At 40.2% G+C, this 24,741-nt stretch overlaps 1 protein-coding gene across 1 annotated transcript in view; it reads right to left on the reverse strand.

Moving 5' to 3' along the window:
- Positions 1-24,741, reverse strand: part of tyw1 (tRNA-yW synthesizing protein 1 homolog (S. cerevisiae)) — a 91,176-nt gene that overhangs the window by 22,134 nt on the left and 44,301 nt on the right. Inside the window, exons 13-14 of the mRNA XM_061719863.1 lie at positions 22,846-22,981; positions 6,373-6,483 (exon numbers count right to left, since the gene is read on the reverse strand). Coding sequence (XP_061575847.1) covers positions 6,373-6,483; positions 22,846-22,981 — 247 coding nt within the window. The remainder of the gene's footprint in view (positions 1-6,372; positions 6,484-22,845; positions 22,982-24,741) is intronic.

The raw sequence follows: 24,741 nt of genomic DNA on the forward strand, positions 1-24,741 counted from the left end.
CGGTCCAGACCGATGGATCTGGGGCGACGGCTGCAGCCTGCAGATACCCGGCACCTCCGTGACGGAGAGCAGCTTTAAAACTAATACTTTAGACGGCTTTTCGCAGCTGCAGCTGTATATCTGACCGGGGACAAGTGTTTACAAGAACAAAGTCCTCCTCTGTTATGGTTATACATTTTTAGCTACCCCTTGGTTCTCTCAACAAGCCTGAAATTAATTCTTGGACCCCGATCTGCGTCACAAGCCGTTTCCTCAATGAGCGTGCACAAGCACGGCACCAGGGGACTGTCGCCAGGAGCCTGACGCTGTCGGCTTTAATACCGCACCCCGCTGGCAGCGAGCAGGACTCAGACGGGGAATAATTAAAGAACGGGGAAAGAAAAACACTCTTTTCCTTGAAACTTTACGAGAGATGCATTCAAATCCCTCACACATACGTGCTTATTGCTCTCTTCTGACCTAATACTGATCTGGCTTTTCAACTAGATCAGGCGTCGGCAACCCAAAATGTTGAAAGAGCAAATAAAACAAATATGTCTGGAGCCGCAAAAAATAAAAAGTCTTGTATTAGCCTTAGAATGAAGGCAAATGGCGAAAGTCGAAATGTCGAGAAAAAAGGCGAAATGTCGAGAAAAAAGTCAAAATTTCGTGAAAAAAGTCGAAATGTCGAGATTAATGTTGAAGTACAATCTCAAGAAAAAAGTCGAAATGTCGAGAAAAAAGTCAAAATGTCGAGATTAAAAAGGAAAGGAAAAAGGAAGAAAAAAGAGAAAAAAGGAAAAAGAAAAAAGGAAAAAAGAAGAAAAAAAAGGAAAAAAAGAAGAAAAAAAGAGAAAAAAAGGAAGGAAAAAAAAGAAGAAAAAAAGGAAAAAAAGGTCAAACATTTTTGAAAAAGCTCCAGGGAGCCACTAGGGCGCATGCGGCTCTAGAGCCGCGGGTTGCCGACCCCTGAACTAGATGGATATAAAGGTGCATTAAAAGGTTATTTATGTTAATTACACTTTTTTACACATAAATGATGCTATTTAAATAATTCAGGGTAGTCTTTTATGTCTACACCCTCAGCAAATGTGATGCATCAGATTAGAACGTTAAAAAAAAGGTGTCAAAAGGACAAATATGCGGCTGAGAGCTGCTGCACATCATCAGGAATGAAGCGTTACTCTTCAATGCAAATGTTTACATCGTGCCGAGACACTGAAGCAGACGCGTGTTTACTGTCTGAGCGGGAGCATCTCCAGTCCAGCTCCAGCGCCTGCTCAGGCGAGCCATCTATAGCTGCAGGACACGGGTTTGAGCGAGCCACAGAACACGCCGGCTGGTGAAGAAGAAGAAACTGGAACCATTTGGAAAATAAAACTTTCCTAGAATAGTTTTCGGGCGATGCAATGAACCTGTCTGGAGTTTCCTTTACCGGACAGCAATAATTAAGAATCAACCACCAGGGGAAGCCTTCAGCATCTCTTTACTCTTTCCCGCTCTGAAATAAATGATGCTGCGACCTTGTTAGGAGCTAATGATCCATCTAAAATCCAACTTAACGTCTCAGAAACCTTATGAGAATCTTTTCTTGCAACACACTGCAAAAACGGTCCTGCTAGAAATAAGCCTAATATTCCTAAATCTAGTCAAATCTTAATTCTTAAGTCTTATTATGAGCAAAACTATCTCAGCCAATGGGGGAAAAAAGATTTTCTTCAACAGAACAAGGTTTTTCAACAACAAACCAGACAATAACCAGGATAGTGCAATATTACATAACACTTATTTCTTTTTCATCCATATAATTTCATTTATGGCACTGCACTTTTTTTATTTTTTTTTTATTTCTATTTTTGTTTTTATTTTATCTTTAATTTTTTATCTTTTCATCTTTATATGGGTGTTTGGTTTCTGGAGTGTTTGATTTGTAAATGACAGTGCTGTGTGAGTGAGATGGAGATGACAATTTCCCCGAGGGAACCTCCCAAAGAGATTAATAAAGTTGTCTGAATCTGAATTTTAACTTCCTAAGAATGGAGTTTCTGCAGTGCATCAATGTCATCCTTAGATGGGATGATAATGTAAATCCCAGCTGTCTGAGACGGGTAGAAAAGCCGTGACCGGGTCATTTCAATGCCGGCACCGGCAGCTGCTCTCCAGGACAGTGACGCCGCGGCGAGAGGGAGTAGACGGCTGCAGCTCCCTCTGGGTGAAAGCATCCACCAGTGTAATGTACGGTAAAGATCCAGCGTGACTCAGACAGGAACTGTGCATTGCAAGTGTTTGAGAGTCTCCATCACCTCTGGAAAGCGTCAGAGGGTCTGTGGAGAGCAGCGTTGCTTTATAGAATGTTTTTAATGTAGTATTATTCATATTTTTTTTACTGTAAGGTGTCCTTGGGTGCTCAGAAAGGCGGCCACAAATAAAATCTATTATTATTATTATAAAAGACCGTGCAGACCCGGGCCAGATGAGAGAAGGTTAAAGACAGCAACAGAGAGTGGCTTAGAACAAATGGCGTTTTTACACTAGTACCTACTCAACCCGACTCGACTTGCTCTCGTTTCTTTTCAATACCCAGATCAGAAGTAGGAGGTTGGAGTGAAGCTGCTGTGACGTATTTGATTGTGTGATCTAAACGAAGAAGACAACAACACTAAAGATGTAGAACCTGGAGGAGATGATAGATGTGCTGCTGGGTCTGTGGCTTGTGTTCCATATCAAGTTAAAAAATGAGAGTGAGAGAAACTTCAAGCGGCGACGCTTTTTTTTTTTTTAGTTTTTCTCGGCGCTGCTGAAAAGTCAGCTGGAGCCGCGAGCAGCTATGAAGTGACAGAGCTCCTGGTGGATCTGGTCGTTCCTTATCGCCCGTCTAGATGCCTTTTTAATTCTCTCCTCAGCCACCAGGTTTATGCACATCTGACCCTCATATGGTGCTTTTCCACTAGTACCTATTCAGCCCGACTCGCCTCGGGACGGCTCGTCACGCCTCGTCACGCCTCCACCCGCTTTGTCCTTGTTTGTTTTTCCACAGCCAGGTGAGAAGTGGGCGGGTTGGGGTGAAGCTGCTGTGACGTACTCGATTGCGCAACCGCTTTGTTCATGTCGGCGCTGATGAGAAATCAGCGAGCGGCTGAGAAAAAAACAGAGTGCCTGTGGATCTGATCGTTCCTTATCGCCCCTCATCCCTTTTTTAATTATCTCGTCAGCCCCCAGGTTTATGAACATCTGCACCTCAGAGTTGGATCACCAGACAGACGTTTGCGCTGTATAATAAAATCTCTGCGAGTCGCTCTCGTGCTGACTCCCGCTTCCTGATTCAAACGTCTGACGGCCCCGCCCCCCGACCAATCAGTGGCGTGTAGTGTGATGACGTCAGATATAGTGCCGGCTCAGCCCGGTTAGAACCTCGGCAGAATGGTTACAGAAAAAGTATCTGCTTGGCACGGCTCCACCCGCCTCGGCCCGTAGTGGAAAAGTGCAAGACGGGGGCGTGGCGGGTAGAAGCGTGCTGAGTAGGTACTAGTGGAAAAGCGCCAATAGTTCGATCATGAAACAGACTTCTGCTGCCGTTGCTGGTCGAATATGAACAAGAAGTCGCCGTCAGAGTTGCTCTTTTGCTGATTTCCTCCTCCTGACTCCCCCCGACCAATCGGTGGCCTGTAATGTGAGGACGTCAGATACAGCCGACTCAGCCGCTTAGAACCTCGGCAGAATAGTTACACAAAAGTATCTACTCGGCACGTTAGATCTCTAGTGGAAAGGTGCTAAACCGAGGCGAGTCGGGCTGAGTAGGTACTAGTGGAAAAGCTCCAAAAGAGATGGGGGGGAGATAGGGGTTCTGCTGCAGGGGAGCCGAGATACGAGAGGAGCTCTGGACTATGAATGAGAGGATGTAAGGAAGCATTTCCGTACTTAAGACTGTACTGGGGCACAAATAATGCATGCGAAAAAAGATTTTTGCTCTTATCTTTATATTTAAAAAAAGCACAAATAGTGCTTTAAACTATACAATCAGATCCGATTATGTTATTGACTGGCTCTTTCCTTTCCCACCTGAATGAACTGATGCTTTTGGCCCACTTGTGAACTTTACTCTAGTTTTTTTGATGAAATACATTTGAATGGTTTAAAAATTTAGGTCACGGATTGATGATTAAGGAAAAATGTACCCACATTTGCAAACCTGAAGGTAGACTGTTTGAAACTGAAGCACTGCTAACGCAAAGTTTCACGCTGATAGTCAACTCACTGAAATCCCCCTTGGGTCTGACTCTCATCACCACTTTGAGAGGATATAAGGAAACATTCCTGATGGGAATCTGCGGGGGGAAACTACTCCATGAATACTAACTTTGTCTGAGAGAAGACTTTCATCCACTCCTTTGAAATGTTACCAGGATATTTGAGAGGAAAGATGCATAAATTAGGACACAAGGTCATGAAGTGTGATGGATTCATCTTTGGCATTAAATGTTGTTAAACTGTCACATACTAACAAAAAGGTCGTGTCACCATGACGACCACAGCTCAGACTGCAGTGCCACCTCCCGCACTGTTAAGATAACGCCCGTCACATGACCAGAACGAGGTCCAGGCGGTGCAAAGCCTCGTCCTTCAGTAAATGATGGGGTCACATGGTTGAGGATCGGGGTGGAAAGTCCTTTAGATTTTTAAATTGTTATTCATCATTCGATACCCAATTCACGCCTCTTGACCGGCGCCGAAGTCACACAGCTGCCACAATCGTGACTCAACGAGTAGCAAAGTTATCCAGGATGCAGAATTATATAAATCTAGCTATAAATTCAAGAAATACTCGATTAAGTAGAGAAATTCTGATCCACCAAATATGCTGAGTGAAGAGAGGGAAAGACATTGAAGAGGATTCAGGACGTAGCTGCTCAGTATACTGTACTGGCATCGTAAGATTTATTAGATTAGATCAGGGGTCGGCAACCCGTTGAAAGAGCCATATTGGACCAAGAACACAAAAACCAAATATGTCTGGAGCCGCAAAAAATGAAAAGTCTTGTATGTATAAGCCTTAGAATGAAGGCAAATGGCGAAAGGCAAAATGTCGGGAAAAATTTCGAAATGTTGAGAAAAAAGTCAAAATTTCGAGAAAAAAGTCAAAATGTTGCGAAAAGTCGAAATGTGGAGAAAAAAGTTGAAATCTCGAGATTAATGTTGAAGTACAATCTCGAGAAAAAAGTCGAAATGTTGAGAAAAAAGTCGAAATGTGGAGAAAAAAGTCAAAATTTCGAGAAAAAAGTTGAAATGTCGAGATTAATGTTTAAGTACAATTTAGAGAAAAAAGTCGAAATATTGAGAAAAAAGTCGAAATGTCGAGAAAAAAGTTTAAATGTGAGATTAAAAAGGAAAGGTAAAAAGGAAGAAAAAAAGAGAAAAAAAAAGAGACAAAAAAGAAGAAAAAAAAGTCGAACCTTTTTGAAAAAGCTCCAGGGAGCCACTAGGGCGGCGCTAAAGAGCCGCAGGTTGCTAATCCCTGGATTAGATGCAATTAAATGACATTTAAATTAGAGCAAGTGCAGCAACCAATAGCTGTTATTGTTGCTTTAAGACGCCAGTAGTAGATTATGTTTGCTCCCCTCTCGTCTTCATCTGCTGATACGACATGATTAACCTCCACCCCTCTTCACATCTACACCCCAGAGGTTCCAACAGAAAACAAGTCATAACCTAAGACTTTATCCGAATTTATATATATATATATATGTATATATAATAATTTATGTGCAGAGGTTGTTATATCAGATTTATGGTACTACATTATAATATAAAATGCCACTTTTAGCCTGTAAACACCAGGAAATCCATTTTTGTCCAAACTCCTGCCCTTACTTGTTGTGGTTTCTACTACATTTTTAATTGGTATTTGATAGATTTGAAGTGAAGCATGTGTTATTTGTTCACTCAAGTGAGAAATGAATGGCTAGAGATTAGAGAGGTTTCACATTCTCAGATCCACTGCCACTGATGTCTAAAAAACAGCTCAGCTCACAGATCGCTCCTGAGTGCATCAAAAGTATAAAAAGAACATGCTGATAATTTGCTCATGAAGGCGACTCAGCAGAAACTAATTCAGCAGAAATGTGTGTTTAGTTCAACACGCAATCTGCTGACTAGTTTCTTTTAGAAACAACAACAAACTTTTTAGATTTTACTGCTAAATCAATTAAGTAATCAAAGAGGGATGGATGATGCATGAATTATAATGACCGTTGAAGCATTTAGCAGCCTGGAAAGTGTTTAGGGCAGTTCGTGCAGATGATTATGAAAGATCTCTTGAGGAAAATGATGAAAAACCCTTTTAATCAAGACAAGTATTTGATAAAAAGCTGCATCATAGATGTTCCTGAGTCCTACCTTGACCTCGATGAAGTCGGGCTGCCCCAGAGCGATGAGCTCCGAGTACGCCTGCATCTCCTCCACATTCCAGGCCTTCACCAGCGTCAGTCTGTACACCGTCCTCTGCCTCTGGATAAACACATGGGGATTTGTGACAGAGTGAGCCGGGGGGGGCTGGTTAGCCACTGGGACTGCTCATCCACGGAGACGTGACTGTACCAAACAGAGATTAATATGGTGTCGCTCAAAAACCTACACAGGACTCAGAGCTAGCGGTGCACAGCAGTCACAGATGTTTTTACTAAACACTGCATATGCTGTGTTGTTTGCATTAACTGTTTTGCTTGTTCGGCCCTCCTTAAACGCTTCAACACGGTTCACTGATGCACTTGAGCACTCGCAGTGATTTATATTGCAAAACTGTATTTGTTAATGAAGTGCTGCCGGAGGACCTGGGAAATACTAATCAATATCAATTTATACAACCCGTCCCCTGCAGACAAAGACTTATTGAAAAGAGTTACGCTAAGTATAAAAATACAGAGAAGCTCAGAGCTTCGTTTTTTTATAAAGCTAAACAAGTAAAAGGCGAAAACATTTCTCAACTCTGTCTTCAAATACATTTCTGTATTTTGTAAACTTAAATTGTATACCTTTAATCTTTCTAAAGTAAGTCCTTAAGTAAACCTATAATAACTGAGAAATGTACGCATTTAACTTAATAAATGCAGATTAAATTAGTCGCGGTGTTCCACAGGGCTCTCCCCTGGGACACTCTTCCCTTATAGATGCTTCCATTAGATAATATTAGGCAGCAAAACGTAATTTTCTCCAAACGTAAATCTTCAATGCTATGTAGACGATACTCAGCTATATTCATCCAAGAAATCACAGGAAATTAAGCATTTAGTTGTAGTATAAGTATGTAAGGAAATGCCATGTAGCTGTGGACCAACCGGATAGACAGCCCAAGGTTTGCCTTTTAACTTACGCATTAAAATATAATCTTTGTAATCCTGCAAAATTTAAACACATTCTTCAGAGTGATGCAGAAAACGTGGTCCCTCCTCTAATATAAAGCTTTTCTTCCTTATTATGTTCCCTCCAAATTTCTCTGGCAGTTTTCAGCGGATATAAAATACTTAGAAAGATCTGACAAGACTTAGCAGGAGATTATATTTTCCCTATTTTCTTCCTTGGCTCTTTGCTAAATCCATAATATAATTTTACATTTTTTTGGCTCACATATAAGAACCTTACATAAAGCCCTCACAGTTTCATGATTTCCCAACAGAGCTCTCTGCTTCAAGACTGCAGCCATCACTTGTGGTTCCTAAAATAGAACCGAGCCTTCAGTCGTCAGACTCTTGTCCTTTCTTGTCTTCCCCATTTGTGACACAGACGCCCTCTCTAATGTCAAGATTATGCTTTAAACCTGTCTTCTTGATAAAGTTTATAGTGGAGGCTGGCTCAGGTGACTGAGCATCCTTTCAGCCATGCTGCTACAAGCCTCCACTGCTGGGAGACCTCACATTGATTCTTGCTCTTATTTATATTTAAACTTTAAACTATACAATCAGATCAGATGATGTCGTTGACTTGATCTTTCCTTTCTCACCTGGATGAACTATTGCTTTTGGCCCGTTTGTGAAATTTACTCTAGTATTTTAGCCAACTATACAGGGCTGTCTCAGAAAATTTGAATATTGTGATAAAGTTCTTTATTTTCTGTAATGCAATTAAAAAAACAAAAATGTCATACATTCTGGATTCATTACAAATCAACTGAAATATTGCAAGCCTTTTATTATTTTAATATAGCTGATTATGGCTTACAGTTTAAGATTAAGATTCCCATAATATTCAAATTTTTTGAGATAGGATATTTGAGTTTTCTTAAGCTGTAAACCATGATCAGTAATATTAAAATAATAAAAGGCTTGCAATATTTCAGTTGATTTGTAATGAATCCAGAATGTATGACATTTTTGTTTTTGTAGTTGCATTACAGAAAATCACAATGTTCTAATTTTCTGAGACAGTCCTGTAAAGGCAAACCGACTGACAGGACAAGTTCTTATTACTGTGCAATTTTTCTGTGAAATAAATGTGAATGGTTTAAAAATGTGGGTCACGGATTGATGATTAAGGAGAAATGTACCCACATCTGCAGACCTGAAGGTAGACTGTTTGAAACTGAAGCACTGCAGCATCCGTGAGCTTTATCTAGTGAACTAACACAAGCTGTGATCCTTGAGCAGAGGTCCGGACCAGAATCAGACCAGAACCAGCAGGATCCCACCGTTAACACAAAGTTTCACGCTGATAGTCAACTCACTGAAATTCCCCTTGGGTCTGACTCTCATCACCACTTTGGGTTTCCCACCGTATAACGTTGGCTACTTCCAACTAAAGTCAGTATCTGGACTGCTGATGTTAATTTGATTGTCTTGATACGTTTATGACGCCATAAACACAGGTGGATGTTGCCTCGCTAGGGGATTACCTCTCTCATTTCTCCTTGCTGTTTTATCCCTGCTGCAAGCAAATAACTTTCTGATATCCATCTACAGGAGTAATACTGGTTGAGTCAAATCAAAATAATATATACTATTATATAAGTATTCAACAAGTTGTTATGGGCTAACGTTACATACCTTTAGTCACTCAGCTGTGAGAGCCTGTCGCGAATGAATTACCATATTAAGTAGCCACGTGCGCATTTTGTAGCTTATGCTATGTAGACTTAAAACTGCAAAGTGATTTTTTTTTTTTTTTTTACTGGTGAAATTTATTCCAGAACTGCAGATCAATACTGGGGAACTGCGGATCAATAGTGGGGCACTGCTGATCAATACTGGGGCATGTGCCCCAGTACAATATGACTCCTGCCTCCTGTGACCCCAAAGTGGGCATGGAAAATTAAGTGATGAATTTCATTAATTGCATTTTTATGATAATTATATTCAACTTTCACTTTGTCTTTAGATTGAACTTTGGATGGAGATCTAAAACAATAAAATATGATCTACACCCTTATGGGAATTTAGGCCACGTTTACACATAGCCGAGTATTTACAAAAACGGATATTTCCCCCCAGGGCTGGACTGGGCCAAAAAATCGGCCCGGGCATTTTGAGCCTAGACCGGCCCACCAGGTATTGATGGAAAGAAAATGAAGCCTATGAATGAAAACAAACGTTCTTGTGACACCGCTTGTACACTGTCTTGTTGGTGTGTATGTTCTTGTCTAATAAACCTAAACCTACACCATCCCCCCCAGTCCCGTTATAGATGTACTTAGTACTGTTTCTGAGTAGACCAGCAAACTTGTATGGCAAGCCGTTTTAACATTTAATAGCTAGACTGGATATGTGTTGCAGATATCTGTAATTCAATTGTTCCTAGTCAAAAAGAACATTTCAGATATCTACAATGATATATTAACCCATTTTAAACAGGGGGAACGCATTCTGACAGCGTGAAATACTGCTGTCAGAATGCGTTCCCCCTCTGTTTATCATGAAGGGATGCTCACACATCTTTCAAATTCATACTGCTGACTTCTTTCACCACCACAGATAAGTCCTGTGATTTTCAGGCTGATATCATCATATTTGACCATTTTAAACAGGGGGAATGCAGCCCTGCTTCTGTTTTTACTAACTAATGACCATGAATTGCCTAAACAGTGGGTTCTTCCAATATATGTATATATACAGAAAGTCTTTGCTGCGATGGCATCACTGTAGGTAAACATTTCTCCAAAAAGATTGATGTATTATTTCACCCACCCACTATTAATCACAGCATTATTAAAATTTAGTGACAATCAGGAATCCAAACACCACTGTCCCTATCAAAAAAGCAACTTAAATTTGGAGTTGCTAATTTAGTTTTATAGAATATATAAGATATTGAATATGAAATCATCATTCTTCAAATAGTAGAAATAATAATATCAATAATAAGCCACGCTCTCTAATGTTGTGACTACTCCAGCCAGAGCTACCTGGGAGACCTGCGAGACCCTGTGCGGAATGCCGGGGGGGCCGTCGCGCGTGAGCGTAGCGAGCGCGCGCAAATTTTTTTGGGTTTTTCGGGTCGGATCGGGTGTCTATATGCGCAATTTTAACTCTCCAATTAGCAAAATACTGGATACCTTCCCCTGCCTCATCATCATCTCTTGCCTCGACGCGGGGCCCCACGGCTGCTTGAGACCCGGTTGGATCGGTGATTTTTGTAACAAATTTATCAAACGAGCCTTTCAGAGAGGCATTAAACTCTTCCATTTTCTTTAGTTTTTTTTCTTTTTTCATCCCCTGATGGAAATTTCCTGATTCTGTCTCGTTCTCTCGACATTGTGTGACAGTTTGTTCCAACTCCACCCGTCTGGATCAGAGCAGCTTGTGTCTGCGCTTGGTCTGACGCAGTCGTACACATATATTTATTGATATGCACAGACTAGTACACATTTAGGTCTGTAATGGAACGTGACTGTTGATATTTATAAGGGAAAAAACGAAAAAAAATTTGAAAAAAAAAAAAAAAAAAAAAAAAAAAAAACGGCCCATGGGGGCGCGAGGCCCCTTGGGGCGCGAGGCTTCAGCCCATAACCAATCTAACTCATCATAACCAATCGGCCAGTGGTACCAGTTGTTGTCAGGTAAAAAACAAAATCAAATGGGCCGATGGGCCTGCCCGGGCCAAAAAAAATAAAAAATCGGCCAGCCCAAAATCGGGCCGGCCGATGGGGATTTTGGGCCGGCCCGGGCCAAAGAAAAAAAAAAAAAAAAAAAAAATTTTTTTTTTTTTTTTTTTTTTTTTTGGGCCGGCCCGGCCCAAAATCACCATCGGCCCACCGGGCAAATGCCCGGTATGCCCGATGGCCAGTCCACCCCTGTTTCCCCCTCTACATTTTGAAAAATATCCTCGTTTACACGAACCCGGATAAATACGCTGTTAAGGTGCTATGAGCAGCCAAACCTACAGGGGGCAGTGTAACGAGAAGATAAAGTCATGCTAGCCAATCAGAATCCTGGAAAAAAAACGTCAACAAATGACACATGTGAAGCCTGAACTGGTTCCGCGTTAAATCGACGGCGTAGCCTACGTACGGTGCGTGTCGCCGCGTAGCCTACGCCGTAGGCTCTGCGTTGGTGTAACGCGGAACCATAAATCAGCCTGGACTGCCAGTTACTTCCAAGACGGAACAAGAGTCTTTCGTTTGGAGTGACAGAGAAGTGGAGTTACTTTTAAGTGTGACTTTAGAATATAAAACAGGTAAAATACAAGAAAATGTTGACGGTGGCCAAATAAATTGTAAACACAGGTCGCACAAATGACGCTGGTGACGTTTCTGTCTCATAATGTGACGTTCTGAAGCCTAAATGTCCGTTTCTCTCCGTTTACAAGCAAACGTGAAAACAGAGTTTTTGAAAATCTCCACTTTGGCCGGAGTTTTCAGAAATGATCGTTTTTGGTGACTTTGAGCCTCGTTTTCGTGTAAACGAACGGCCAAAACGCATGAAAACACCCCCCTTTTTGCTCCGTGTAAACGGGGCCTTAATCTTCCATCGGTAAATCAAAGCAGTCATGTGGATTCAAGTCGCAGCAGAAATTGGTTTCTTGAAAATATGTTGGAATAAGACAAAAAAGACAAACACAAGAATAAAGAATCAGGCTGTTGAGGAGAAAATCCATAACAAGTGTTAAAAATAAGAATCAAGTACATGACAAGAGGAGCAGATTGTGTCCTCTCTCCATTTCCTTCCTGCCTCCACCTTGCAGGGGAAGGTTATCTGCAGCCGTCGGTCCTTACAGCCCAGCAGGAAACGGGATAATTGGCCAGTGGCAGCAGCAGCAAGGCAAGGGTTTTCAAGTTGCATCTATTAATATAAATGTGACACGCTGGCACAACTCCATCAATTCCCAGAGTTCTGTCAGGGATGCCAGGTAGGAGGAGGAGGAAGCTGTCCAGCTCCGAGCACAGAGGGATAACTGCTCAGGAAGTCTGACTGTGGACTGCAGCGTGAAATCAGGAGATTATTTTTGAATGTGGCAGTGAGAAGAGGAGAGCTGTGGATTGTTTTCCACACAAAAGCCTCTGGGTTGGTTTTTGCAGAACAAAGTGCTGGATCAGAAGACTTTTTAGTTCAGTGTTTATTGACTAAACTTTACCTCAACACCTCGCCTCATAGAAACCAGCAGAAGGAATCTCAACGATTCAGATATTTGCACTTCAAAAACATCACAATTATAAAGTTGCAGGTAAATATTTTCAAACCAGAAACTTATTCTGGAGAGAAATTGATTTTTCCCCAATAATAAACATCCAAGCCAGGGTTTCTGGCTGGACTTGTGTGGTTGTGGGCGTATATATGTATTTATATGTACGTGGAAATGCGCAGAAACAAATAAATGTGTACATGTATGCTTTAATGTGTGTAGAAATATCTGAATAAGAATGTTTGTACACGGGTGAATATAAATTCACGTTGTAAATAATGTCAGGTGATTAATACTGTTGTATACCACAATTTATATTTATAAAATTCTTACTATTAATTTGTGCAACCTTTAACTATGTCAAGTTTTTTCTTTTCATTCATATTTAATAACGAACTGAAATAAATAGTATTGAATTCATAAGTCTTTTACTTCTTCCTACTCCTTTTTCGAGCATAACATGCTATTATATTTATTAATTCTTGTCTACTTTGTTTACATTTATTACTTAGTGATTATTATTGTTCTTTTTTATTTTATTGATTTATTGTTCTGCTGATTTATTTATTATGTTCGAAATAAAAAGATATCAATCAGTTTGGTTTCATTTTCAATATGTTAAAACGTAATACACGCGAGCCTGCTGATGTAAATCTCCCAAAAACATGGCACAGGTTAATCTTTTTATGCAGAAAAAGGTATAAAAAAAAGTTACAAATCTAATTTCAAAATCAAATTTGTGCCTTTAAGCTTCCAGCATTTAAGAAAAACATATACAAAAGGAGGAGCAACATGTAAATCCCAGCTACAATATTTGATACTTAAAACTGAAACTGCACGAACACAAAAGCACTAATTGAACCTGTAAACTCGCAACCTTTATTTCCTCGTTCCTTAGTGTCGTTTCCCGTTTTACTGTGAATGCATTGGGAATTAAAACGGATCTGTCGTAAAAAGCTCCTCGTAAAAGAGGCATTTCATTAATTAGTGGAGTCTGGAAGCCCATAAAGATCCCCGGGGGACGTTTTAACGATAATTATCAAACTGTCGCCCGTATTTTCTGAAGCAGCTGCTCTGAATCTTCTATTCAACGATGCTTCCACCGAGATGGAAGACCGACCTCTGCAGCTCCAACGGTTTTTACATGAACGTGAATAAAAACTGAGATCAGCTTTGTAGTCAACATTCATGGAGATTATGGCTGGGGATCGATTCAAATGTCAAGAATAAATTAGATTCCGATTCTTAAGATTCAGAATCGATTATCAAGATTTGATTCGATTCCGAAATTGATTTGGATTAATGTTATTAAAACAGTTTTTTCAGCTGTTGCATGAATTATATGACTGTATTTATGCAGAATATTAATACTGGTATTATATTAAACAGCAAGTATTGGCAGATAATGGTGCTGTAAGGACCAATCGTGTCCCAGAATGCTGATAGAACTGCTTTCAGAAACATCATGTGGGTCAGAATTACCAAACAGATCCAGGGCAGCAAATTGAGACGGATGAAATCGGTTTTATTTTTTCCCACATTCCGTTTAAATTTTTTCCATTTTCGTACTATTTCGGTTTTTAATTTTTGAGAATTTTAGCATTTTATGCAAATGTAACCCCAAGACAATATATAAAGTAATGAAATATAGACAATTGATGCAATTATAACTGAAAACTTTAATGTTTTCATACCTTTAAACATATTTAAAAGGCAAAAACATGGCACAAGTTATTCTTGTGTCCAACAAAACATTCCTTTTTTGGGCATAAACAAAAAAAGAAAAAGAAAAAAATTGATCTTTAGACATACGAATCAATTTTTAGGAATTAATATGAGAATCGGAATTTAGAATCGGAAAATCGATTTTTTCAACACAGGCCTAATGGTGATGCGTCACGTGCACGTGTATAGACGGCGGTGTCGACAGCGTTCCCTGGTACATTCAGTGACTTCGATATCAACCGATATCTCTCCTCTGACTGACTCTACGACAGTTTTCCAGTTTCTTTGGCATCTCTTTGTGGCCTCAAGCTCTCGGTAGAATTCAGTCCAAAACATTCCCGGAGATTCTGCAGCAACAGCTGGCATGTGTTTGGATGGAAGCCATTTACCTCATTTTTAACCCCGAGGACATTTGGAGCCCCATAATTAAAAAGGTGTGCACATTTATGCAGGTTTTAATTTATTCATAAATTCAAATGCAATTAATGTAGATGTTCCGCAAGCAAACCAAATCTAGCTACCATCTGTTGGAGCCGATCAAACCAGTCCATCCTGGCTGGGAGAGTCTCTGGATGGGTTAAACATGACGACTAAAGAGCGGCGACGTCATCACAGTTCAGTTCATTTCAAAAATACTTTATTAATCCGAATGTAAACAGTGTCGATGGCAGCCATCAACTATCTCTTATACCCCTTTTCCACCAAACCGGTTCCAGGGCTGGTTCTGGTTCACAACTTGTTCAAATTGGGAACCAGCTGGGAACCGGTTTTCTTTTCCACAGCTCGGGTGCTAAGGGGAGCCACGTCAGTTACCTCACTGCAAACGTCAGTTACGTTGCTGCGTTTGCGTTGGTGTGAAAACTGAAGCAACAACCAGGTATCTGCTCTAACAGGACTTGGTCCACGTAGCTCCTCCGTGGACACATCTCTAAAAGACAGGTTGTCTCCTCCTCCTCCCATGATGCTTTGCTGCTTCCAGATTTATTCTTATTTGAAAATGTCTCCGTCTCCCAGTCTTGCTATTGCCGTTGGTCTTAATAACTCCGCCCCCTCTTACGTGAGCGGTTCTTTCCTCTAGCCCAGCAAAGAGTTGCTGCTACCTTGGAACCAGGTTCTTTGTCATTGACTGCGTTTACATGCAGTCAATAACCCTTTTAAAACCCGAATATTAGCATTAACCCGGTTTTGTACGGCCATGTAAACACCAATAACCCTTTTTGAATAACCGGAATTTGCTTTTAAAAACATGAATATGACCCCTGGGTTACTCCTTTTAAAACCCGAATATTGGGTCATGTAAACGCCAAACGGAATATCCCCATCAAACGGAACATGAATTTGTTTTGTGCACATGCATTGTTTGCAAGTGATTCCTGGTCTTTTGAGTCCAGGAAGTTCTTATAAACACGGCGAAACGCAAGACCACACCGACCTTTTGGAGTGAGGAGGAGACTAAGGATATGAACAGGGCTCCAGAGTGCGACCTATTAGGTCGCATATGCGACCTAATTTATTAAGGTGCGAGTTAAAATTTAATGAGGTCGCTGCGTACACGCAGCGCGCTCAAAAAGGTAAACAAAGCAGATGCAGTATGAAGCGGTCTATACTCGATTCTTTTAAGAAGAAAAATGTGCCAGGGGCAACAAACGAGGCTGGTGGAGGAGGAGGAAAAGAAGGATGGATGGATGGATTCTTCTTCTTCTGATGAAGCGAGTGACAGGTTGGCGAAAGAGGCGGGGGAGAGTGGGGAGAAGAAAAAAAAGTACAGCTTTCTGGCCAGTTCCCGTGGTTAAGATACGAGGGACAGGCCCAGGCCCGGTTCTACGAGGGTGCATCAGCATTGCACCCTCAGTTTATGCGTTTGCTCAGTTGAAAAGACGAAAAGAAAACTGACAAATGCGCTCTCGTTAACCCTCATTTATGGTTCCGCGTTAAATCCACGGCGTAGGTACGCGGCGACGCGCACCGTACCTTCGCGTCCCCGCGTATCCTACGCCGTAATCTCTGCGTTGGTGCAGCGCGGAACCATAAATCAGCCAGTGTACGTCACTGATCTGCAAGACGCTGCTCTCTGCTGCTCCGTTAACACAAAGTAACGATGGATATTCAGAAGTGGTTCAAGCACAACCACGCCAGCAAGTTTACAGGACTGTCTCAGAAAATTAGAATATTGTGATAAAGTCCTTTGTTTTCTGTAATGCAATTAAAAAAAAACAAAAATGTCATACATTCTGGATTCATTACAAATCAACTGAAATATTGCAAGCTTTTTATTATTTTAATATTGCTGATTATGGCTTACAGTTTAAGATTAAGATTCACAGAATATTCAAATTTTTTTAGATAGGATATTTGAGTTTTCTTAAGCTGTAAGCCATGATCAGCAATATTAAAATAATAAAAGGCTTGCAATATTTCAGTTGATTTGTAATGAAATCATCATTTTTGCATTACAGAAAATAAAAGGACTTTATCACAATATTCTAATTTCTGCTTATTTTTTGCTTAATCTGCAATTTGCTTATTGGCCATATTGAGGTTGAACACGCTCATGCAGAAGGTAAGGAGTGTGTCTCATTTTTGTAGGTAAATGATCAGGTATCTTATAAAAATACACAGTGGTAACACTTTACCATAAAGTCACCTCAATTAGCCTAACATTAGTTAGTACATTAACATTACTAAGCATTTATATAAATTATATTATTCAACTTTTAATTTATCAACTAACTCTGACTAGTAAACATTAATTACCCTAACTGTAGGCTATATGTGTTTCCTATACATAATGATTGTTAATCTGTAAACAGGTAATTAATGCTTAATAATTTAACTAATGTTAGCAATGAAAAATATGGTGCTACCTAATTTGTTTTGGTGCTACTAAATGAAAAGCTAGGTGGCACCAGTGCTACCTGTGAAAAAGTTAGTCTGGAGCCCTGGATATGAACATTTTGGCATTTGTAGACGGTAGAAAGTACCGAGGATAGCGAGATTTACAAGAAGGTGAGCGAAAAGTTGCGCGAAGCAGCATTTGTTTTGAATTTTGATACAGGAAGAAGAAGCGGAAATGACGGGAATTGCGTCATGACGTTCTCCGTGCGTCGCTGGTTTGATCCAGATATCCCGAATGATTAATTACCATGTAAACGGAATATTCCAAATGTTTCAGTAACCGGAATATTAGCAATAACCCGAATTTTGACTGCATGTAAACGTAGTCACTGTAAACAGAGAGCCCGGTTCCAAACTCAGCACTGGCCCACAACCAGAACCAGCCCTGCAACCGGTTTGGTGGAAAAGGGGTACCAGGGATTTCTGTGAGTGAGGCCAGTCTCATTTACAAATGGTAAGAGGCATCTGGTGAAGTTGCTCTAGCTATTGAAGACGTTACACGCTGCCCCTGACGTGAAGGATATTGGTGTTTCAGTACACAAGTCAGTGTCACTCACTCTCCCGTTAACTCGTGTCCGTCGCTCTCAACGCGTCACCTCGTTCGTTTCTCTGATTGGTCACAGTGTAAAGTAGGTTGGTAAGTAACCGTTGGTGCTCCTGGTTTGGGAGGCTTCCTGGATCGTTTTCAGACCTTCATCTTTCTAGATGTGGAACAGTATAAACTGGTAAATATTTCTTTGTTTCCAGGGGTTTTGGTTTGTCGGAAGATTTTATTCTAGCTTTATTTCCAATTTCTAAATGAGCTTAAATAACCGTGAGTTGTACAATAACCTGGGGATAGTTTGTTTGTTCTGTCCCTGTTTATTGCTATTAAGGATCGCCTCAGTATGTTTTATATACTGTTTTTATCTGCTGTTTTAGGCAGTTATTGTTGGGATGGGGAGTGTGAGCAAAACTATAATAGTTTTAGTTGAGCATTAAAGTCAAAGTCAAAGTCAGATTTATTTGTATAGCACAATTCGTGCACAAAGCAACTCAAAGTGCTTTACACAAAAACGTTCCAATACAATCAACAATCAACATTAGGGAGCAGCACTTTCATTCTGCTGTATTGGGTTGTTTTTTTTTAACAATATAAGGACAATAAAGGCACTTTGACTACTATTCATACAAATAAATGAGTACTAAGTCAAAGCACTGACAGTAACACCTTAAAAGAACACTGCCTGGGTCTTTAATTAGACAGAAAGGAGTATAAACTGTAGTTAATGACCAAAACAAACAGTTTTGACAACTTCTGAGTGAGAAAAAATTTGTTTGCAGCAAAATGGGAGTTAATATTTGCAACTGGGGGCAATCCACCTATGTCAAAATAAGTTGCTATTATATATTATTATATATATTATAAGAGATGATGGTGTGGGCTGGATCCCTACACACAAACTAAGGTCATTCTAACTTTGTATGGGAACCAAAAGTGTATAATCAGGACTGTTTATCAGCTGTTTACTATGATATCTTTGGTAAAACGCTCTTGAATAAGAGAAAATGAGAGCATCGCTTCAAAAGAAGGTGTCGCACAGTAATTGTTTTATCAAGATTATCTTGTTTTCTTGATTGTTGGAGCACAAAATTGAAAGTGAAAAGGAAATTCAATTAAACACGTAACCCGGGCACAAAGAGATAATAACACACAGATACTCAAGTCGTAAAATGAATACAAGTAATTTCCATGAGAGAAGTGGCTCTACTCTTAATTAAGAGTTGGAGGCAGCATTGTGTTGCAGGAGATAATCAAATAACTGAGACCAGGTAATTATGAACGCTGATGTAAAACCACTCTCAGCGGCAGAAACACAACACCCTGAATTAACTTAACTTCAACCGTGTGGACTGTAAAGGAGCTGCGAGTTCCTCTTATTTACAGTCGAGTAACATCTTTTAAAACTGATAATTCTGTCTGCATTAAAGCTGAAGATCCGTCGAAACCTGGTCCCTCCATTTTACCGTCTGGTTATTACAGACTGTTTATAAAAGATAACATTATGCAGTCTATGGTTATCTAAAACCGGCTTCCAATGCAAGAAAAGCTGTAATGTGTTGTATGAGTTAGGACATACCAGAATCTTAGGACAAAAAGCTGAAACATTATATTAAAAAACCCAGATAAATTAAATCTGGAATTGTGCAACAAAAGCCCTCCAGAACCTTTATTCCCCGAATAATAACATTACTTATCATGATCATATTTTATCTGGTGAAGATCTGGCTGATCAGTTACATCGGCCGTGTTGAATAATTGGGGCTATTTAGTTACCAGGGCTGAAACTAACAACTATTCTGATCTGGACTCGTCGCCAACTACTGAAACGATTAATCGACTAATCGGATTAAGACTCTCAAAATTATTAAACGGCTCTTATTTAGCTCTCAGCTTTTACATTTTGCATGCAGTTGTTTAAATGATGCGCTAAATATAAATTAAAGACATTAAAGATGGACACTTCATTCAAAAATACATCTTTTAATGAACTTTTTTGCCAGTCTCCGTGAAGTTGCATCAGTGCCTGTTATATTGTTTACCTGGCGCTGTACTCTACTGCACATGTGCAACGCTCAGCAGAGATAGCGAGGGAGGAAGATGCTTCACTCTGTTGAAAAACCTGCGTGGTGACAAAAGCGGTTAAACGCTAGTGCAGTGGTCCTAAACCTTTTTTCAGTGATGTACCCCCTGTGAAATATTTTTTCAGCCAAGTACCCCCTAACCAGCGCCAGGGCCGCCGCAAGGGGTGTGCTAACCGTGCGACCGCACGGAGCCTCGCGCCCCAAGGGGCCTCACACTATGGGCCGTTTTTTTTTTTTTTTTCCTTCTTTCCCTTATAAATATCAACAGTCACGTTCCATTACAGACCTAAATGTGTACTAGTCTGTGCATATCAATAAATATATGTGCAATGATGCGCGTGTCTGTTGTTCAATACAACTGCGTCAGACCAAGCGCAGACACAAGCTGCTCTGATGCAGATGGGTGGAGTTGGAACAAACTGTCACACAATGTCGAGAGAACGAGACAGATTCAGGAAATTTCCATCAGGGGATGAAAAAAGAAAAAAACTAAAGAAAATGGAAGAGTTTAATGCCTCTCTGAAAGGTTTGATAAATTTGTTACAAAAATCACCGATCCGACCGGGTGTCAAGCAGCCGCGGGGCCCTGCCCCGCGGCAGTCCAGGCATATATTTTTCATTTTCATTTATTTAGCCTCTTTAATTTGAGAAGATTACGACTTATATGCATAAGCATGTTGTTAATGTGTTAACTTATGGGGCAATTTTGTTTTGTGTACAACTGGAATGAATCACACACTATATAATGTCAGTTGAGTTAGGCCCCTATGTCACTAATATATAAGTCGCTCTCAGTAACAGGCTGATTTGATTCATGTAACATTTTTTGTGTGTGAACAATGTTGTAATAAACAGACATTACTATAAAAAAAATATCTCGACTTGTCATGTGTTCTCAATGCAATGCTTCATAAAGAAACGTGTGTATGTTTGTATCCAGTATTTTCGTAATTGGAGTTAAAATTGCGCATATAGACACCCGATCCGACCCGAAAAACCCAAAAATTTCGTGCGCGACAGCTCCCCCCAGCCATTTCGCACGGGGCCTCGCAAATCTCCCAGACGGCTCTGACCAGCGCAAAGCACTTTTGGTTGTAAAAACAAAAGACCTAAAACAGAGCACTGTGCCATCAGTAACTGATTTATTAAATACAAAAATATTGCTGCTACGCTTCAACCACGACTCCATCGTTGGTCCAAGTGATTGACAGGTGAAACCAGGTGTTTGACAGGTTAGGTGGAACCATCCTGGTGTGGGGGAAACTCTGGGGTTTTAGGATAATAAGTTGAATAGCCTACTCCTGAAGATAAAATTCATTTTATGAATTTAGACTTATATTTTTCTCAATTATTTATGAAATATTTATTTTTAAAGGATTTTTACATGGATGCTACTTTTTGAATATACAGGACTGTCTCAGAAAATTACAATATTATGATGAAGTCCTTTATTTTCTGTAATGCAATTAAAAAAACAAAAATGTCATACATTCTGGATTCATTACAAATCAACTGAAATATTGCAAGCCTTTTATTATTTTAATATTGCTGATTATGGCTTACAGTTTAAGATTAAGATTCCCAGAATATTCTAATTTTTTTAGATAGGATATTTGAGTTTTCTTAAGCTGTAAGCCATGATCAGCAATAATAAACTAATAATAATAATGTGCAGCGCTCAGCAGAGATAGGAGGGAAGACAATGCCTTACTCTGTTACTAATATTTGCCGACAATAGTTGACAGTTTTTTTTTTTATTATTGATTTTTGTAGGCAAAGTCGACCAGTCGTTGCACCCCTATTTAGTACGTTAAAAAACACTCATTAGTGGGGCTTATTAAAAACAAAGCCCTAATTTACTACGGGGACTAGAGATCAGACTCTGAAGTAAAAGAAAAAGGTCTCGTTGTCCGATGTGTCCAGATTTAGCCCAGTGTTTCATCAGGGGAAGGCTGATCTCCCATCATGCCTTGTGCCTACAGAGCAAGCCAGTGGGGTCAGTATTATGATGTGGAGTTGCTTCACCAAATCGGTTAAGTTCAGTAGTGTCAAAAGAAGTTGCTGAATGGACAATCTGAATATATAAAATAACCAAGTCTCCTGCAGTCAGGTTTGTTTTATGTCCGAGATGACAACGACAGGATGCATCAGGCTCAAACTGATGAATCCTGACGGCGTCCAGACCTCATCACGACCTCATCACGACCTTAAAGGAGAGGATCTTTGTCACAGGGCGGAGGAAACGTTACACGGCGCTCCGACCCGCGCATCATCAACACCAGACCCTGTAGATACATTCATCTGGATAGTTTGTTCAACCCATGCGTTTGAAGTGGAGATTATAACCATCTTTGCAGCATCGTTACTTTTCAATAATTTGGGGACTTTTTTTATTTATCAATTTTTAATATAAAGGACTGTCTCAGAAAATTAGAATATTGTGATAAAGTTCTTTATTTTCTGTAATGCAATTAAAAAAACTAAAATGTCATACATTCTGGATTAATTACAAATCAACTGAAATATTGCAAGCCTTTTATTATTTTAATATTGCTGATTATGGTTTACAGTTTAAGATTAAGATTCCCAGAATATTCTAATTTTTTTAGATAGGATATTTGAGTTTTCTTAAGCTGTAAGCCATGATCAGCAATATTAAAATAATAAAAGGCTTGCAATATTTCAGTTGATTTGTAATGAATCCAGAATGTATGACCTTTTTGTTTTTGTAATTGCATTACAGAAAATCACAATATTTAAATTTTCTGAGACAGTCCTGTATGTTGATATTGATGGTGTGAGTTATTTTTAAATGTATATTTTAACCATGTGGATTTTCTTAATGATGCAGGTTGGATGCAGTTCTGTCATGAACACGTGCTTTTTTTGGATTGTGGGTATTTGGCACACAATAATATTTACAACCCCGGGATGGTCCTAAAAATATCCCAGCAGCAATAACATACTATCAGGTCTGTGTTTGGAGAGCAGATCTAAGGGTTGTTTTTCCAGGCTCACCTTCTCTCCCAGGGCCCGGAGGCTGTCCAGGAAACGGGGCCAGAAGTCCTTGAAAAGTGGCCGGTCGATTCTCTTCAGGCTGTCTTTGGTGCTGGCATCCACGCTGACATACAACTGAGTAACTGGCACCAGGTTCCTGGAAACGAGGGAGGGACGGGGGAGAGGGGGGTAGGCATGATTTAACCTGGAGGACAACATGAGCAATAAATGGGGACAAACTCTTGGGGGGGGGCGTTTGGAGAGAAATACTCACTTGGAGAAGAAGTGCGACATGAAAACATGTTTCTGTTCCGTCCTTTAAAACTTTTACTCGCTCATTTCAGGCATAAAGGTCTCTAATACAGGACTGTCTCAGAAAATTTGAATATTGTGATAAAGTCCTTTATTTTCTGTAAAGCAAAAATGTCATACATTCTGGATTCATTACAAATCAACTGAAATATTGCAAGCCTTTTATTATTTTAATATTGCTGATCATGGCTTAAAGCGGCACTATGTAACTTTTCCACCTTAATCTAATATTTCCAGAGTCATTGTGATGGTACATCAACTTCCAACAGGTTTAATGAACCTCTGTCATGGTCTGAGGGGTCTGTATCGCCTTCACTGGCACTATGTAACTTTGAGGAGCATGATAGAACCCTGCCACACTAAAAACTACACATTTTTACGGCTTTGACTGCTTTACGGCATACGTCACTTCCCCCTCCTTCCCGATTCGTAGTCGAGACGAAAGCTGGCGGGGCTTGGAGCTCAGAGCTCTGCAGAAGCTGGTAACCCGTTGCTGTGTTGTAGCTGCAGCAGCTCCACACAACAGACGTGGGGGAAAGATCGCTAATGGTTTAACTTTTCACGGGTTTCCTGCTCGGAGGCAGAACCACGGAGGCCAAGTATCTGATATAACAAATTAAAAGAGTAAAAGAGTCGTCGGCTCGGTTGGATCGCGGCTGTAACGAGTCCGACCAAACATAACGTTCCTCAGTAAACAAACAAACACGCACACAGATGGGCGTCGGATCAAAACACGGGTTTATTAAACCACAAACAAACAATCACACAGACCGGGGTCGGATCATTCAAACGGGTTTTATTCCCCACTTCTCCAGCTAAACGCAGTTGTTGGCCAGCTCTCTGCGGTGCAATTAATTTTGTTGAGGAAAAAATATTAACTATTTGATTTGTAGCTGCAGAGGAAAAAAAAAAGAGGAAAAAAAAGAAAAGAGAAGTAAGAGGGATACAAAACATGTACTGTATGTTGTACTATTATACTAATTTATTGAAACACATGGCGAGTCAAACATTTACCAAAGCAGCTGCCAAACACTCCTAAACAAGGTAGCCAGAGACGTGGGTTCTGCAGAACTGCGGGCAGTAAATCCTTCTAAAGAGTGGCGCTCCGACGAGGAGCTCCATTCTTTAGTAGGGATTTCATATGGATCCAGACCGTTAATAATCATTATTTTCTCCATATACCGCTCCCTGGCTTCCTTGTTTAAGGTATCCCGGTAAATTCCAGTTCCTTTCCAGCAGTTTAACATCTTTTTTTTTTGCGTTCCGTCTGTTCACTTGGTGAAACAGAAAAGCGTCCCGTCTTCTCTCAAAACAAATGCACGCGACGGGACAGGAGTTTTCTGGCAGTATGCGCTGGTGCTCATGGGAAACGTGGTGTTCTTTCTGGTAAAACACTACCGCTTTTGTCCAAAAGATGCCGCCAAACTCAGAAAAGCTGAAAGTTACGTTGTGCTGCTTTAAGAAAACTCAAATATCCTATCTCAAAAAATTTGAATATTCTGGGAATCTTACTCTTAAGCTGTAAACCATGATCAGCAATATTAAAATAATAAAAGGCTTGCAATATTTCAGTTGATTTGTAATGAATCCAGAATGTGACATTTT

Source organism: Cololabis saira, chromosome 4 (assembly GCF_033807715.1).
Source record: "Cololabis saira isolate AMF1-May2022 chromosome 4, fColSai1.1, whole genome shotgun sequence".
Lineage (NCBI taxonomy): Eukaryota > Metazoa > Chordata > Actinopteri > Beloniformes > Belonidae > Cololabis > Cololabis saira.